This window comes from Hypanus sabinus, chromosome 5, assembly GCF_030144855.1.
Source record: "Hypanus sabinus isolate sHypSab1 chromosome 5, sHypSab1.hap1, whole genome shotgun sequence".
Taxonomy (NCBI): domain Eukaryota; kingdom Metazoa; phylum Chordata; class Chondrichthyes; order Myliobatiformes; family Dasyatidae; genus Hypanus; species Hypanus sabinus.
Window position 1 is genome coordinate 75,378,789 of NC_082710.1, and position 13,591 is coordinate 75,392,379.

At 40.2% G+C, this 13,591-nt stretch overlaps 1 protein-coding gene across 5 annotated transcripts in view; it reads left to right on the forward strand.

The window, feature by feature from the left end:
- snapc3 (small nuclear RNA activating complex, polypeptide 3) overlaps positions 1-13,591 on the forward strand; it is a 74,750-nt gene that overhangs the window by 42,079 nt on the left and 19,080 nt on the right. For all 5 annotated transcript variants that reach the window (XR_009512232.1, XR_009512233.1, XM_059970131.1 and 2 more), the window contains exons 5-7: positions 2,562-2,666; positions 5,429-5,578; positions 11,928-12,010. Coding sequence is in view for 3 of the 5 variants with exons in the window: in XM_059970131.1 (XP_059826114.1) it covers positions 2,562-2,666; positions 5,429-5,578; positions 11,928-12,010 (338 nt within the window). In the remaining 2 variants the exon portion in view is untranslated. The remainder of the gene's footprint in view (positions 1-2,561; positions 2,667-5,428; positions 5,579-11,927; positions 12,011-13,591) is intronic.

The window sequence follows — 13,591 nt, forward strand, 5'->3', positions numbered from 1 at the left end:
TTCCAGCTTCATGCATCTCTGCAATTCTTCTTCTAAGGTCCTCTGAAAGTTGTTTTGATTGTGGCCTGGTCCACATAAACAGATATTTCTTGACAAGAGCAGACTGTCAGTAACTGATTTTGTGTGTGTTTTTTATAGGGCAAGTACCTCTACACCCACACCTCCAATCTTATCTCACTGATTGGAGTATCTGACTCCAAATACCTTTTGTAGAAGGCATTACCCCAGAGGTTCATATATTTTTGTGACCATAGACTATGATTATTTAAATGGTGTATCCATCATTGATGAGTACAGTTATTTGTCTGGTATTAGTTTAAGCAGATTGTGTTTGTCTTATTGTGACTGAGGTGAAGATCAATTCACATTTTATGAGTGATAAATGCAGAAAACCAGGTAATTGAAAACAGATCACAAACTTTTTCTTGCAATATATACTTTAATTTGCAGTTTTTATTATTATGTATTGCAGTGTACTGCTGCTGCATAACAACAAATTTCACCACATGCCAGTGATATTAAACCTGATTCTGAAGAGACTAATGATGTGCCACAGGGAAGAGTCCTAGATCCATCAATGACCTGGATGATAATCTGGTAAACTAGATCAGTAAATTTTTAGATGACACCCAGTTTGGGGGTGTAATGGATAGTGAGGAAGGCTATCAAGACTTGCAGCAGGATCTGGATCAGATGGAAAAATGAGTTGATACGTGGCAGATGGAATTTAATGCCGACAAGTGTTAAGTGTTGCACTTTGAGAGGACAAGCCAGGGTAGGACGTGCATGGTGAGTGATAGGGCACCAAGGAGTGCAGGAGAGTAGAGAAATCTGGGAATACAGATCCATCATTCCTTGAAAGTGGCATCACAGGTAGATAGGTTTGTAAACAAAGCTTTTGGCATATTTCCCTTTATAAATGTAAATTTTGAGTACAGGAGTTGGGATGATATGTTGCAGCTATATCAGACGTTGGTGAGAGATAATTTGGAGTATTATCACCAACCTACAGGAAAAACGTCAATCAAATTGAAAGGGTACAGAGAAAATTTACAAGGATTTGCAAGTTTGCTAGGACTTGAGGACATGAGCAACAGGGAAGGGTTGAATGGGTTAGGACTACACCCAGGAGCAGGGGTTCTCATCTGGGATCCGCAGACCCCTCTGTTAATGATAGGGGACTGTGGCATATAAAAAGTTGGGAACCCCTGCCCTAGAACATAGAAGAGTAAGGGGAGATTTGATCGAGGTATATCAAATTATTACGTATATAGTTAAGGTAAATGCAAGCAGGCTGTCTCCACTAAGGTTGGGAGATACCAGAAGTAGAGGCCATAGGTTAGGGTGAAAGGTGAAATGTTTGAGGGGAACATTGCGGCATTTTCTCTATGCAGGTTGGTGATGGTGTGGGACGAACTGATAGAATTGGTCGATGCACGTTCAATTTCAACATTTAAGAGAGATTTGGACAGGTGCATGGTTATGGAAGGATATGATCCAGTTGCAAGTCAATGGGACTAGGCAGATAAATAATTCAGCACGCACTAGCTGGGACAAAAGGCCTGTTTCTGCCCTGTTGTATTCTATGACTATAACAGATGACCTTTTAAATAAGTAATCAATAGTCCCGCTGTGTTTTGTATTTGTTACACGAGCGTGGCGGTGGACAAACCCAAGTGTAGAACAGGGGCACAGAGGCAGAGTCGGGAGGCATTATTGATGTAGCGAGCGTGGAATCGGTATCCAGGAGAGTCTTTACCCAGAGTTCTGGGTTGGGAGAGAATCCAGGAGCAATACCAGACTTAGAACTAACAGTCCTGAGAACCATGAAACGAGGTTACTCACACCAGAGTCGACCGGCAGCTCCTTGTTGTGATCACAGGGTCTTTAATCCTGCATTTTCTGATGGAAACCAGGTGTGTGTAGTTAGTGGAACCTGGGAATGACTGGAAACTAAACGAGGGGATTGAGGCCCAATTTCTGAGGTAAATAGCAAGGTGGAAGATTGCCAGAAGGGACTATGATTGTGAAACAAGGCCAGAACAAGAAGCTTTTCTTCCACAGCTAGTTTGTCTTTCAGTGTATCCATTTGCTTAACAGAAACAGTAGAAAGCTGAAAAAATTATCAATACCGTTATCACAATGATTGGAGGGAGCACTTTTATATAGCCATTATTGTATTGAAGTGTGCTAGGTGTTCAGGATCAGTTTTCTCACACAAGAGTAAAAGATTTCTTTGCCTTCATTTTGATACTCAATTATAAAGACTGTTCTTGAGGCTTCCATCTTTTTTACCAATGGTGAGAACAATATCACTGTCCATAAATAACATCTTTAACTAATTTTCAAAAATTTCATGTTAAGTCTCGTGCATTTTAAATCAAGCAAGCTAGAATATAAGATTATGTGAGGCAGAATTGAAGTGGCCTTCAGTGTTACTATATATAGTATATGTGATTTAAATGAAAGACAAAATATAACTAGAATTTTCCATGTTTCCATTTACTTGTAGAATAACGTGCCATTGTTTACTATGTGGATTTTTTATTTATGTAATTCAGGAAATGCGGACGGTGGGAAGGAAGCCCAATAATCCAGAGGATTTGGTTCCAGCCGGAGAGATTATCCTAACTATTAATGTGTACTCCCCTGTTATATGTACCAAGGTGCGTTTGCGTGTCGAAACCAGTGGTTTCCAGTCTATTGGTTCATGCCACTGGCTTATTAGAGTTTTGATTAATAATTATGAATAATAGACAAAGCTGTTGTGCATGTCAATATTTGTAAGCGGGCACATTTGTAAAATGCTAGAACACGAAAGTTGTATTTGTGAGTCTGATTAAAGGTATTCTGTGGATCATTTATCTTAATTTAATACTAGTGATTATACACTCAGTGGCCACTTTTTCAGGTACACCTGTACACCTACTTGTTTATGCAAATATCTAATCAGCCAATCATGTGGCAGCAATTCAATGCATAAAAGCACGTGAACATGGTCAAGAAGTTCAGTTGTTCAGAGCAAACATCAGATTGGGGAAGAAAAGGCAGCAGTAGCACAAATAACCACACGTTACAAGAGTGGTGTGCTGAGCATCTCTGAACGCACATGTCAAACAGTAGCCGAAGACCACAAGCATACATTCAGTGGTCAGTTAAGTACAGGAAATGTCTAATAGAGTGGCTAGTGAGTGTATTACACTTTAGTGTGTTTTTTTTACTCTGTGTCATCACAGCCTTCAAGTAAAATGTTCCAATTCTTTTTCACCATGAAGTTCTCCAGTTTACATTTACATTTACCAGCATTGAGGATATTTAACTTACTTAGTTCTTGTATATCAGAGTTTCTGATTTTAATCGTGCAAAATAAATTAACCCCCAAATGTATTATTTACACTATTTTACTGATCATTGTGCACCTGAGAATCTTTCACGTCTGCTGAAAACTTGCTTGTTCAAAAGCCAAAGAAAACTGCTAAAAAATATTATGTTAGGTTGATGATGAGAGGACTTCAATCAGAATTGTTAACTTCAGTTCTGGTCTTGTAAATTTTTTTTGTGTGTGCATTCAGCACTGCACTGCACTTCCTATGAAGATTACATTATGCATAGGCAATTAAGACATAAGATTAAAAGACATAAGAGCAGAATTAAGTCATTTGGTCTCTCGACTCTGCTCAGCCATTAAACCATGATTGGTTTAAATATCCCTCTCTACTCTATTTTTCCTTTTCTCCCTAACCTTTGTTGCCCTTACTAATCAAGAACCTATCAACTTTTGCTTTAAATATACCCAATGACTTGGCCTCTTCAGCCGTCTATGGCAATTAATTTCACAGATTCACCACCCTCCCACCCTCTAGTTAAATAAACTCCTCCTCAACTGTGTTCTAAATGGACATCCGTCCATTCTGAAGCTGTGCCCTCTGGTCCTGGACTTCCTCCACTAATAGATGCAACTTCTCCACATCCACTCTTCTGGGCAAAGTTTCAATGAGAACCCCCCCCCCCCACACACACACACACACACACAATATGCTCCAAGTGTTGTCTGACCAATGCCTTCTAAAGTCTCAGAGTTACATCCATTCTTTACCAATGATAACCTGCAAATTAAAATCATGAAATATGTGAAGTTACCGTAACTGGACAACAGGTTCATAAGTCAGCTGGACCAGATGATGTAAACTGGACCAAAGTAGAAGAATGGGCAAAAAAGTGGCAGGTTTGAGGAGTCAGGGTATTTATAAAGCTTTGAAATTTGCGTCACCTGGCCTTTCCTAATGATGACTGTGAACAAGCCATAGTCCTAACAAGTTAATTAGACCTTGGTAAAAGTTATCTTGGGGTGCCCAAACTTCTGCATGGTGCTCCGTTCCTTTATTTCACTCTAAAATTGTACAAAACATAACAAAATAATACACTAATCTTGCTTAAAATGTTGAAAAGAATGTTTCGTCTTTACCTTTATGACTTTTGGAGATCAGTTCATCTTCTACTCACTTAACTATTCACAGTAACAGAAATTTTGACCAGCGGTGACCAAACTTTTGCATGCCATGGTATGAGGAGCGTTTGGCAGCTTTGGGTCTGTACTCACTGGAATTTAGAAGAATGTTGGGGGGGGTGGGGGAACAGATCTCATTGAAACCTACTGAATGTTGAAAGGACTAGATAGATGGATGTGGAGAGGATGTCTCCTTTGGTAGTGAATCTGTGGAATGCTTTGCCAAAGACTCCAGTGGACGCCAAGTCCGTGGGTTTATTGAAGGTGGAAGTCGATAGTTTTCTTCGTGAGGGCATCAAAGGATATGACGATAAGACAGGTATATGGGGTTGTGTGGAACCTGGGATCAGCCATGATGGAATGGTGGAGCAGACTCGATAGGTGGATTGGCCTAATTTTTGTTGATTGGAAACGCTCATATGTCAAGTGCAAAATTTGGCAGGTATTTTCCAAGCAATTATTTAGGGTTACCTAATAGCTGTAGATGATAATTTAATGAATCTATTTTAGAAGAAACTTTGTTATTTGAAATAGAAAATGGGAAAATGTATTCTTTATATGAAAATATTTCATTAGAAGAGATTCAGAAGCTTAAATTTAGCAGTTTAAGTTTAAATGATTCTATACTACAATTATATACTGTAGTTTTCTGATAATAGACTTTAAAAATGTTACATGAATAACACTTGTGATGATGTTTGGTTTTATACAGTACATCCAAATTAACATTTACATTTGTGGTACTGTACAACTACTGCTGAATACTGAGATTGAATTTTGTACCCTATTGTCACCATGAGCTGAGACTTGATCATTTAGTGGAGATCCCGGAGTACTTACTGTGATCAGCAGATCACTGGGGACATGGGGTGTTTGAAGATACTGTAATTCAGCTGAAATATTTGATTTATTTTCTGACAGCACAGAGAGAAGAAACCCCATCATACCATGCTTGTTCTGGGTAGTCAGAAACTTACAGAACTGAGGGACGCTATTTCATGTGTCAGTGATCTTCAGATTGGTGGAGAGTGCAGCAACACACCAGATCTAGCTCCAGAACATATTAGCAAGGTATGTTTCTCTTACTTTAGACTCAAAATGTAAAAACTGAAGGGAAATGTACGATCAAGTTCCAAACAAGGAGGCATGTAAAATTGTTGCAGTTATTTATCCCTTGCATGTGACGTAAAATTTATTAACTTAGCAGCAGCAGCTGTTCAATGCAATACATAATATAGAAGAGAAAAAATAAATAAAATGAAAATAATAAATGAATAAATATGTAAGCCACTGTAGTACGATGTGGAGAGCAAGCTCTCCCTCTCCACACATCTGATGAACCTAATCAGAGACCAATACAATTTGGCACCAGCAGCATGCCTAAGGACTGCCTTAGGGACTTAGGGATTTTTCCCTTGGGGTTTATTCTCAAATCCTATCCCATGAGTGGGTATAGCCACTAGGCAGCAGAGGTTTGAGATCAGAGTTCTATTTATCCTAGATGAACTGCCATCCTCAGCTGACAAGCCCCATCTGCCCAAAGCGACTGGTTTTAAGGCACCAGTGGCCCACCTTTGCCTCTTCTCCTTTCTTAGTAGCTAAGCCACATGTGAAGGCCAGGAGCTGGACTGTCAGAGGCTATTTGAGTCGCTTGCCATTGGAAGCATTTAATAGGTAGTGGGAGCCTGTCCCCATTACCGCTCCAGACTATCACAACTGTAACGAACCAAGGCAAGGATCAGTCATCATGGTTTTGTGCATGGGAATTCATGTCTGACAAATCTTTTGGAGTATTTCAGTGAGGTATGTAAGGGAATATATGAAGGTCGCACAGAGGATGTTGTCTCTATAGACTTTATAAAGGCCTTTGTCAAGGTTTAGTATGGCAAGCTGATCTTAGGGGATTTGGGGGAGTTTGCGAGGTGGATTAATATTTGGTGTAATGATGGGAAGCTGAGGGTTATGGCTGAAGTTTGATTCCCCAATGGGAGGCTTGTGCTAGTGGGGTGCCCCAGGGGTCACTGCAGGGTCCTCTGTTATTATTTATGTAAATGTTTTGGTCGTGAATGTATATAGTACATTTAGCAAGATTGCTGATGATACTAAATTTGGGGGCTCTTAGTGATAGTGATGCAGGGAACTGTAAAGAGTTCTTGATCAATCAGAGAGATGGGCTAATGAATGACATGGTTTTCAGCTTGGATAACAGGTGATGCATTTTCTATTTTCAAACCAGGGTAGAACCTGTAAGATGAATGGCAGGGCACTGATGAGTGTTGTGGCAAAAAGGGACCTGAGGTCTGAAAAGATAGTGCTGGAGAGATGTGGCAACACTTTGCAGGCAGCTAACAAATCTACCAAATATACATTTCTGGGACTACAATCACTACAACCTGCAGCTGGTAATTTCCCATTTGGAGGTGTGCTTTTGAACCTGGTGTTTTTGTGGTATCCTGAAGGTTTCAGCAAATTGGACTCTCAAGAATGCAGATACGACTGCAACAGCCATTGCTGGAGTACATTTCTGGAGCCAGATTGAAATGGCAAGTCCTGGTCTGAGAGCAGATAACGAACCAATGTTTGGCACCAAGCCAGATAAAAAAAGATTAAGGCATCAAGGCTGAGAGCAAAGGATGAACCAGTGTTCTGCTTACTACTCCATGAGGCTTTATTTGCCTCACGCTGTACTGACTCTGCAGCCGTGGCCTACGGCCATTGGCACTCACCTCAGCCCTGAACTAATTACGTGTCAGGGACTCTGCAGTTCATGTTCTGTGGATAGTTAGTTTTTTTTTAATGTTTGCGCTGTTGTCCTTTTTCGCACATTGGATGTTTGGTTGTCTTTGTGATGTGGCTTTTTTTTTGTGAATTCTGTTGTTTTCTTGTTTTGAGACTGCCTGCAAGAAGATGAATCTCAAGATTGTATAAGGTATACATACTGTGATAACAAATGTGCTTTTGAATTTTGAGTATAAGTCCACAATTCATGGAAAGCATCTATGGAAGTGTGGTGACAAAGACATTTGGCATGCTGTCTTAAGCCAGGGCATCCTGTTGAGAAGTAGGAATTTTATGTTGCCGTTATACAAGTCATTGATGCACACTTAGAATATTATGTGCAGTTTACACTCTGTGGCCACTTTATTGGGTACATCAGGGTTAGGTAATGATAATGCAAATATCTAATCAGCCAATCATGTGGCAGTAACTCAATGCATAAAAACATGCAGATGTGGTCAAAGTGTTCAGTTGTTGTTCAGAGCGAACATCAGAATGGGGAGATATGTGATCTAAGTGACTTTGACTGTGGAATGATTAATGGTGCCAGACAGGTTAGTTTGTGTATCTCAACTGCTGGCCTGGGATTTTCATGCATAGCGGTCTCTAAAGCTTACAGAGGATGGCACAGGAAACAAAAAAAAAAATCATCTCATGAGCATCTATTCTGGGCGAAAATGGCTTGTAATAAGAACGTTCAGAGGATAAAGTAGCCACTGAGTGTATGTCATACTGTGTTAAGATCAGTTCTGGGACCCCTTCTCTTCGTGATTTTTATAAATGACTTGGATGAGGAAGTGGAAGGATGGGTTAGTAAATTTGCTGATGACACAAACGTTGGGGATGTTGTGGAGGGCTGTCAGGTTACAATAGGACATCGATATGATACAAAACTGGACTGAGAAGTGGCAGATGAAGTTCAACCCAGATAAGTGTTTATCTTGGTAGGTCAAATATGATGGCAGAATATAGTATTAATGGTAAGACTCGGCAGTGTGGAGAATCTGAGAGATTGTGGGGTCTGAGTCCATAGGACACTCAAAGCTGCTGCGCAGGTTGACTCTTGTCATTAAGAAGCCTTCATCAACCGTGGGATTGAGTTTAGGAGCTGAGAGGTAATGTTGCAGATATATAAGACCCTGATCAGACCCCACTTGGAGTACTGTGTTCAGTTCTGGTTGCCTCATTATAGGAAGGATGTGGAAACCGAGGTTGTGGTGACGTCATCGTCGAGAATGGTAGCATAAGTCACTAGCTCCTTAAGAAAAACGCATATTAAGCCGCATTAACCCATCAAATATAATATTTTTTGAAAAATATTTGAACTGAAAAGAGGGGCAAGAATGGGGAAAAAGAACGGAAATAAAAAAAGCGACACTGCGGAGCCTGCGGCCGAGAGGAGTGCAGCAAGTGTCTCTCCTACCCGACTGCGTCCTAGCGAGGTGACTGCTGGGCCTCGCTGAGGCAAAGCAGCGAATATCTTCGAAATCCTGAAAGAAATAATGGAGATCCAGAAAGAAATAAAGCAGCAGCTCCGTGATATTAAGTCAGAGCTCGCCAGTGTTAATCAAAAAATAGCAGTGGCAGAGACTCGAATTGAGAAGATGGAAGATCGCGTTCTAAATGTGGAACGGATACTGAGCAAGACAATAAAAATATTACATCACCAAGAAGGTAAACTGCGTGACCAGGAGGGAAGATCACGGCGGAAAAATATCAGAATCTACAACGATCCCGAAGGAGCGGAGGGCTCGTCTATGATGGAGTTTGTTGGAAAGTTACTGCAGAACGTACTGGATATTCCCTCAGCTATGAAGCTGGAAGTCGAAAGAGCCCACCGCGCGTTAGTCCCGAAACCTACCCAAGATAGAAAGCCACGCTCAATAATAATTAAATTCCTTCGGTACAGCACCAAGGCGGAGATTCTGTGAAGGGCCTGGGGTAAGAAGAAAGTGTTTTTCAACGAATTAATATACTTCAACCAAGATTACCTCCCCCCTCCCCACAGTCCTCCAGAAACGCAAAGAATACTCTGAAGTAAAGCGAGTACAAAAGCAAAATAAGATTACATTTCAAACTCCGTACCCTGCTAAACTTCAAGTGTTTTATGACAATGGGACGCGGTTGTACCAGGCAGTGGAAGAGGTGACTACAGACATGAAGGCCAGAGGGTTGCCTGTCAGCGTGACCAAAACGAAGAAAAGCCTGACTGAGGAATTATCCCCCTCTGCTTGGGAAATAGTGCGAGAATTGAGGAGGCCGAGAGAAACATATCAGGAAGAGACCGAGAGTTTCCTAAAGACAGTCCTCACCCCCTTCAGAAGAGCCATAAGGTTTGTTTAACTTTAAAAATGTTGAGAAGCTAAACAGAAGCAAAAGTAGACGGTGATATACCTATCTCAAGAAATACTTATTATAATGTGGATTTTATATTACTTAGTTGTTGTTCTTTATTCACTCACTTACTCCTTTTTCCTCACCAAAATAAGAATATATATATATGTGTAATGTGTGTGTGTGTGTGTGTGTGTGTGTGTGTGTGTGTGCGCGTGCGTGCGTGTATATATATATATATAGGAGGAGTACACGGAAATCTTTTCTGTGTAATGGATTTGTTCTCTGACTTTTATGAATACTGCATTGGGGGCCCTCAACTCACAAGTAGGAGGGGTTATCCCCCCACAGCTAGACATTTTGTCTAGCTCAACGCTGGGTCATCTACTAGAGACCTCAGCCTTGGAATCACACGTTCGTTGCCATTTTTGTTATTATTTGCGTTTCTTGGTTCTTATTTGTTCAGGGAGTAGATCAATTAAGTTTTATTCTAATTTCAATGATACATTGACAGATAAATACAGATGACTAAGGACAAGGTAAAATTCATTACTTTTAATGTCAATGGGCTATTAAATCCAATCAAACGTAAGAGAATTTTATCCAATTTGGAACAAATTGATTCATACTGGGAAAAATGGTTTAACTACATAATGCCTCATAGGCCTTATTCTATTTTCACAAATCAATGAATCTGTTGTAAAAAAAAATCACTCCCTACTTGTACATAGTTATTTCCTTTTGCTTTTTTTTTCCTTTCCACTCTTTTCTATAAGTGTATATCTCAGATAAATTGTGGACATTTGTGATATATATGATTATATGATATATATGTACAATGTCTGAAATACATCTTACGGAAATGTTTGATGATGAACTTCAGTAAAAAAATAAATTATAAACAAAATGATGTGGAAACCATAGAAAGGTTGCAGAAGAGATTTACAAGGATGTTGCCTGGATTGGGGAACACGCCTTACGAAAACAGGTTGAGTGAACTTGACCTTTTCTCCCTGGAGCGATGGAGGATGAGAGGTGACCTGATAGAGTTGTATAAGATGATGAGAGGCATTGATCATGTAGATAGTCAGAGCCTTTTTCACAGGGCTGAAATGGCTATCATGAGAGGGCACAGGTGCTTGGAAGCAGGTACAGAGATGTCGGGTCAGTTTTTTACACAGAGAGTGGTGAGTGCGTGGAATGGGCTGCTGGCGGCAGTAGTGGAGGTGGATTCAATAGGGTATTTTAAGAGACTCCTGGGTAGGCACATGGAGCTTAGAAAAATAGAGGGCTATGGGTAACCCTAGGTAATTTCTAACTGATTGCAAACCAGCAACTCCTTTGGATGAAAAGCATCTTGCAGTTGGTTAAATATAGCATTGTGTGCCGAAGGGCCTGTATTGTGCTGTAGGTTTTCTGTGTTTCTAGGAAAGACATTGTCAAGCTGAAGAGGGTAGAGAAGGGGTTTATGAGGATGCTGCTTGGACAAGAGGGCCTAAGTTATTTGGAGGGGTTGGCCACAGTGGACCTTCACTCCTTAGAGCATAGGAGAATGAGATCTGACCTCATAGAAGTTTAAAATCATGAGGCGTTTAGATATGGTGGATGGTTTAGATATGGTCCTTTCCCCAGGGCTGTAAAGTCTAAAACTGGAGGGGAAAGCTTTTAAAGGGACCTGAGAGGTAACTTTATATAGAGGGTAATGAGTACCTGGAATGAGCTGTCAAAAGAAGTGGGTGAGTGGGAATAATTGCTGCATTTAAGAGGCATTGATGGGTATGGGATTGACTTGGATGTTTCTGGGCCTAACCAGGGAACCGGGACTAGCATAGGGGATACAGATGTCTGCCGCTTAACATCCATTGGGACAACATCCCATTGCATATGTGTCTGTAGTCCCAATCGGAGAACGTGACATAGCGGATGTAACCAATCTCGTGTATGGCACGTCTCTTGAGTGTAGTAGCGTTATCTGTTTAATTTGCTTTCAGAAATACTATAGTAAAGTGCATCATGGCTTTCAAACACAGCAAAACCACTCCTAGTGATAGCAGCAGCGAGAGGCAAAATATATAATATGGTATTCACACAACATCCAAATCATATAACGTCCAATTTCACAGAAGGTATCGTGGACACTAAGCGATGCATACCTGTATCGTGTTTGGTCTTGATCAGTTGGTTCTAAGGGCCTATTTCTGTGCAATATTATTCTGTAGCTGTTTTTGAACTTTGTTAGCAAGAAGCTTAGTCATTTCAGTTACTATGTTGGTTGCTACATAATGATCAAAATTTTCTTTTTAAATAGGACTTGTATAAATCAGCATATTTCTTCTTTGAAGAAACCTTCTATAATGACTTGAGATATCCTGAATGTAGAGATCTGAGCAGGTATCAATTGCAATAATTGCTTCTATAGTATGAATGTACAATCAAATCATGTCATTTATAACAAATCTGTGATTTAGTTTGCTCAAGTTCTAAATGAGCTACTTCTGACCTATTTTTTTTGCATCAATCTGCTTTTTAAGGAATTGATAAGTCCAGTGCATCCAAGTGTAATATTTGTAGACTAATCTAGTTGTGTAGTGAATTTTGAAAGGGATGTACAAAATATTGAGCAACACAGAAAACTGCTGGAGGACCTCAACAAGTCAAGCAGCATTAATGGAGGGAATTAAGCAGCCAACATTTTGGGCCAAGGCCCTTTATCAAGAAGAAATGTTAGATACACTGAATAGTGTCAGAATTTTAAGTATATGAGGAAATGTAGGGAAAAAATTAATATGCTCCCTTGCACTCAGTCATTTATGAGATATTGGTAGTTTAAGTGATTTAATTAAATGCAGTCACCATGAAATTCATTTTAAAAGTAATTGCATCCAATTCTGTCGTCCAACAGTCCTAGGCAAAAAAATAATATTGGTCTTGCACAGGAGAATTCCACAGAGTTTGGCAATTTGAGCATCAGTATTTTTTTAAAAAATGTAATGATGGTTAAGTATTGACTAGGATATCTGGAATATGCACAGTCAATCTTCACAACCTCTTTTTGATGATTCAGAAAACTGAATTTATGGTTACAATTTCATTTGTTCCATTTAGTATTAGAGAATGTGTACAATATGCAACCTGAAATTCTTGTTCTTCAGATATCCACAAAAACAGAATGCCCCAAAGAACAAATGATAGTAAAAATGTTAGAACCCCAAAGCCTCCCCTACTTCCCTCATCCCATACACAAGCAGCAGCAAGCATTGACCTTCCCCTCCCCACTTACTTCTGCAAAAAGCATCAGCGCCCTTCATCCACCAATCAAGCAAAAGTAAAGACCCCAAGAAAGACCATGATCTGCGGTACAACAAAAAATAATCCTTCACCTATCAATCAACATACCTCAGGCTCTCTTTGGTGTCCATCAGCAAGAGGGGAGACATAAACTAAACAACTCACTGATTTATGGTGTAAAAGTCTGCTGCATTGTGTTTTTTTAACCCCAAATCTCTGACTTGAGAATCGACAACAAGCTCTTCCCCCACCAATGAGAGAGAGAGAATGATCTGAGTACGGAGCCCCTGACAGCTGATCTGATGTTCCGTTTTCTCCTGCGATGCTTCATTTGGCGGCTCTGCCATAGAATCAGCAGTCCCCAGGGCTGCAAAACCTCAGAACCCTCAGCACACTCGTCTTCTAGGTTACGTTCTTGGGATATCGATAAATGGCCAATTGCCAAGCCCCGAGAGTGGGTCCCTTCATCGCAAAGAACCGCTGTTTGAGTGTGCCTGTAGGTTAGGGTCTTCTACAGATCCCCATCCCCCTTGAAAAAGAATAAAAGAGACATTAAAGATGGAAATAAACTGTTTCTGTAGATGAGCTCGAAGAAGTTGCAGTCTAGTGCCATTTTCATTCTGTCCGATTCTAATTTCCATTAGAATCATCATAATTGTACTGATTTTGTAGTAGTATTGACAG